This window comes from Triticum urartu, chromosome 2, assembly GCF_003073215.2.
Source record: "Triticum urartu cultivar G1812 chromosome 2, Tu2.1, whole genome shotgun sequence".
Lineage (NCBI taxonomy): Eukaryota > Viridiplantae > Streptophyta > Magnoliopsida > Poales > Poaceae > Triticum > Triticum urartu.
Genome location: NC_053023.1, coordinates 257,077,496 through 257,081,311, shown reverse-complemented (window position 1 = coordinate 257,081,311; position 3,816 = coordinate 257,077,496). Strand labels below are relative to the sequence as shown.

The following is a 3,816-nucleotide window of genomic DNA, read 5'->3' as shown; positions in this document are numbered from 1 at the left end:
TCCGCCATGAGGGTGGGATGCGATGTTGCGGGAGAGCGGGTCGTCATGAGGGAGAACCCCAGCGCACCCCCTACCTGGCGCGCTAAATGTCGGATTTCGGGTTCCGGCAGACCCTTGAGGTTCAAACACTGGGGTGCGCGCGGAGATCTCTCCCCTACCGACCTACGAACAACACAAGGGACACGAGGTTTATACTGGTTCGGGCCACCGTTGTGGTGTAATACCCTACTCCAGTGTGTGGCGTGGTGGATTGCCTCAGGGGCTGATGATGAACAGTACAAGGGAAGAACAGCCTCGCGAGAGGTGTTCTTGAGCTGGTGCGATGAACTGCTTGGGTGAGTTCAGTCGCCTCTCTCTCTCTCTCTGTTAGGGCTCTATCAGATCTCTAGATGTCCCTCTACTCTGTGGTGGCTAGCTCTATTTATAGAGGCCCTGGGCCTCTCCCCAAATAATGAGCGGGAAGGGCGCCAACAATTGGCCGTTTTGAAGGGGAACATCTAGTACAAGTTATCCTGAGCAAAGGTGGTCTTCGGCTGCCAAAAGCACTGGTGATGACGCCGCCTTGGGCTCCACGGTGACCTCCGTCCTGCCGCTATGTTGGTCTTGGTCTCGTTGCACCTGAATGGTAAGCTTTGTCTGATGCCTTGGCCTGTGCTTGCCCCCTTTGGACCGAAGGGGAAACAAGGACACTACACAGGCAGGCGCCCGCCTGGTCTTGATCATCATGGCTTGCGTCATGGGCTCCTCGCGAGGTACCCCTGCCTTGATCTCTCCGCCTCCTCGTGAGCCTGCCTGATGAGGCTGCCTCTGAGGAAGCTTTCTGTCGTCCACCCCGCGAGGCTAGGCCCCTCATGAGGATCTTGAGCTTGAGCTAATGAAGATGGGTCGCGCTGGGCCCCCACTTGAGCCACGCAGCAGGCTGCAGGCAGGCAAGTCTAGGGACCCCCGTTCCCAGAACGCCGACAGAGCTCGTTGTTTCCATGTCCATCGGGGTCATTGCGTAGTCGTTTATGTCGCAGTCGTACTTGACGCAAAGCACGATGGATGTAGGCGTACACGTTCTGAGAGGCACTTGTCGTCGAGGGACTTGGTGCATCCAAGATCTTTGGACTCACGGTACTTGGCACTAGAGGTACCAAATCCGGTTTCGAATGCGTCCACGCAAGACATCACAGGTGCAAAGAGGCAACGACTTGGCGCGGTTCTGGTCGTCACGTGAGGGTGCTCCTGACGCTCGCGGACGGCGTGTGGAGGTGCAGGAAGGATGTGGCAGAGGCGAGCGGTTGGGTCGTAGTGGAGGCAGGGGCTCGGCGCTGGTCGATGCGGGCGAGCGGAGGCGCGTCCTCCTCCTCGCTTGAACGAAGCAGAGGCGGGGCAGGGGGCTTGGACATGTAGAGGCGCTGGAGGTGATGAGCCCCTGGACTTGGCGCAGAGGAGGCTGGTCATGGGCTCGCGCTACAGAGGGAGAAGAACGGCGGGAGCTGCAGAGCGTCGGCTGCGGTAGACTTGGAGGCGGGGCGGCGACGTGGTCCTAGTGGAGCTCGGCGGCGGCGTCACATACCGGCGCGGTAGAGGCACAGGAGGTGAGGAAAGTGGCGCGGAGGAGGCTCGCATGAAGGGGCGGCGACCTGCAGGGTCCTGGTGCGGGCACCATGGCCGGAGGCGGGGAGGTACTTGGGCGGCAGGAGGAGCTCCGACGTCGGGCAGCCGCGAGCTCCTCTCGAGCGGATGACGAAAGCTGGGGGAGGAAGGCGCGATGGAGGAGAAAGAGGGGTGTGGGCACCATGGGAGGAGCCTGTAGGGCTGCGGGATCGAGCACAAGCTCTCGCTCCTATCCCTAGCGATGCAAGGAAGGAGGGGATCAAGCGGGGGAGATGGCTTCTGGCGGCGGTGAGGGAACGAGGGAATGAGGGTGTATGGGATCGGGCACTAGGGTTAGAGGGGAGAGAGAGATGGGCCTCGGGCCGGCTAGGTCAGGCCGTAGGTGGGCCTTAAGCAGGCTTCTGCTATGCACTGCACCCCTCTCTCTTCATAATCTCCTTACAGTAAAAAAGAGATCAAAAGAATCAAGAGAAGAGGCCATGGAGAAGAATACAATGGTGGGATATTTTTTGTAAGGCTTTATGAAATATTTCCAGCCCAACAAAAGTGGTTCCAGCAAAATAGGCGAAGTTAAATCCAAAATTATTTAACTTGCCTCAAAGGAGTTGAATGTAGTCTAGGATTTAGGAGTTGCCAAAAATGTTGAGAAATTGGACAGGGCCTCGATAAATGAGAAACAATAATCGGCAAGGTTTGGAGGTGAAACTTGAAGCAGAAGAGGCATGGAACTGAAATGCAAGTGTGTTATGGATAATTCCAAATTAATGGAATATTTCTTATAGCTCTCTAAATATCGAGAGGATATGTTATAAAGAGAAACACCATGTGAATTCCCTTGGTTTAAATGGACCGAAGATCCATATGGTTTATTTATTTGAGTTGCAAAGATTAATGACATGATGGCATGATGACATGATGCAAAGCTCAAGATGCAAAGATGAAAGCAACAGACAAAAGAAATCCCCCGACGAAACTCGGAAAACATGGAAGGCATATGAAGCGTCGGTCTCGGGGCGTTACAGCGTCCTTCCTGGCTCATGCAGGGAGGGAGTCCAGACCATCCGGACCCCGTCAGCCATCCGCTACCAAGCCCCCAAGGCCCTCGTTGGCACTGGTTCCTCCTTCGAGAGAAGAAGGGGTCGGGGAGCCAATGCCAGCGCCGAACACCCCTACGCAGGCGACGGTTAGCTGGCCAGACGTGCTGGAGGAGTTGGTGAACAACTCTGTCATCCTTGATGGGCACCGCACTCTTATGAAAGCGGTCATGCAAGGTGTTCGATCTTCCCAATCTGGACTGAACGATGTTGCCCAAGGCCTTCTAACTGGCTTTGAGGTAAGTCAAGTAATGCGCCTTTCTCATAGAGCGATTGTAATCTTTTAATTTCGGTAGGCCGTGTACATAGCAGTCCCCGAGACTCTACAACGACTTCGGAGAATCCTATAGAGGATCGGATTTGGTAGGCTGATTAATAATCTCGACATTTCTTCATGCTGACGCAGGCATCTTCCGTGGCCACGACTGCTAATGTCGCGGCACTAGAGGAGATTGATCGGAAACTCAAGCTTTGTGATAAAGAGCTTGACCTTGTCAACAGATGGCTTGACGAGGCGCAAGGTAAGCCGTTTGATAAGATGTGTATTTGCTTCAGGCCGGATATTGATGATCCGGACTGTATGCTAGTCCTTTATCGTGATGACTTTGCAGCTGCCGCCCCCAAGGTCGAGAGCTTGAAGGAGGCCCTGAAGAAAGCTGAGGCCGCGGCAGCCGCTAAGAAAATGGTTGCTAATGAGGCGGTGGCCGAGCTCGAGAAAGCCAAGCTCGTTGGTGAGCAGCACGAGGCTGGCATAACCGAAGTGCAAGTGGAGCTCCATGATGCCTCCAAGAAGCTTGAGGCCCTTGAGAAGGGGAAGGAGGAGCAATCCTCCCAGCTAGGAAGGAGCCCCAGGAGGGGAGGACTAACGCGCCAGGTGTCTGGGAAGAGCTCCGCCAAGTCGGGCAAATTGCGAATGGTAAGAAATACTTACTACAGAGTGTGTTCGAAGGCAATAGATTTGCCCTGCTGACACGGGTCTGGCGCGTCACAAGCATCTTCGCCGAACTTCCGAAGAATGTGGTGGCCGTGGCAAAGCACTATGCTACTCATGAGCAGGACTCTACACATCGGCTCTTCTGGTCACAGTTTCCGAACTGTGAGCGTCCTCCCCTCCTCAGCG

At 55.3% G+C, this 3,816-nt stretch overlaps 1 protein-coding gene across 1 annotated transcript in view; it reads left to right on the top strand.

Annotated features, from left to right (window-relative positions):
* Positions 1-2,752: 2,752 nt before the first annotated feature.
* The window catches only part of LOC125536103 (phosphatidylinositol 3,4,5-trisphosphate 5-phosphatase 2-like), a 15,856-nt gene continuing 14,792 nt past the window's right edge, over positions 2,753-3,816 (top strand). Inside the window, exons 1-3 of the mRNA XM_048699240.1 lie at positions 2,753-2,935; positions 3,103-3,217; positions 3,308-3,598. Of these exons, the coding sequence (XP_048555197.1) occupies positions 2,753-2,935; positions 3,103-3,217; positions 3,308-3,598 (589 nt within the window). The remainder of the gene's footprint in view (positions 2,936-3,102; positions 3,218-3,307; positions 3,599-3,816) is intronic.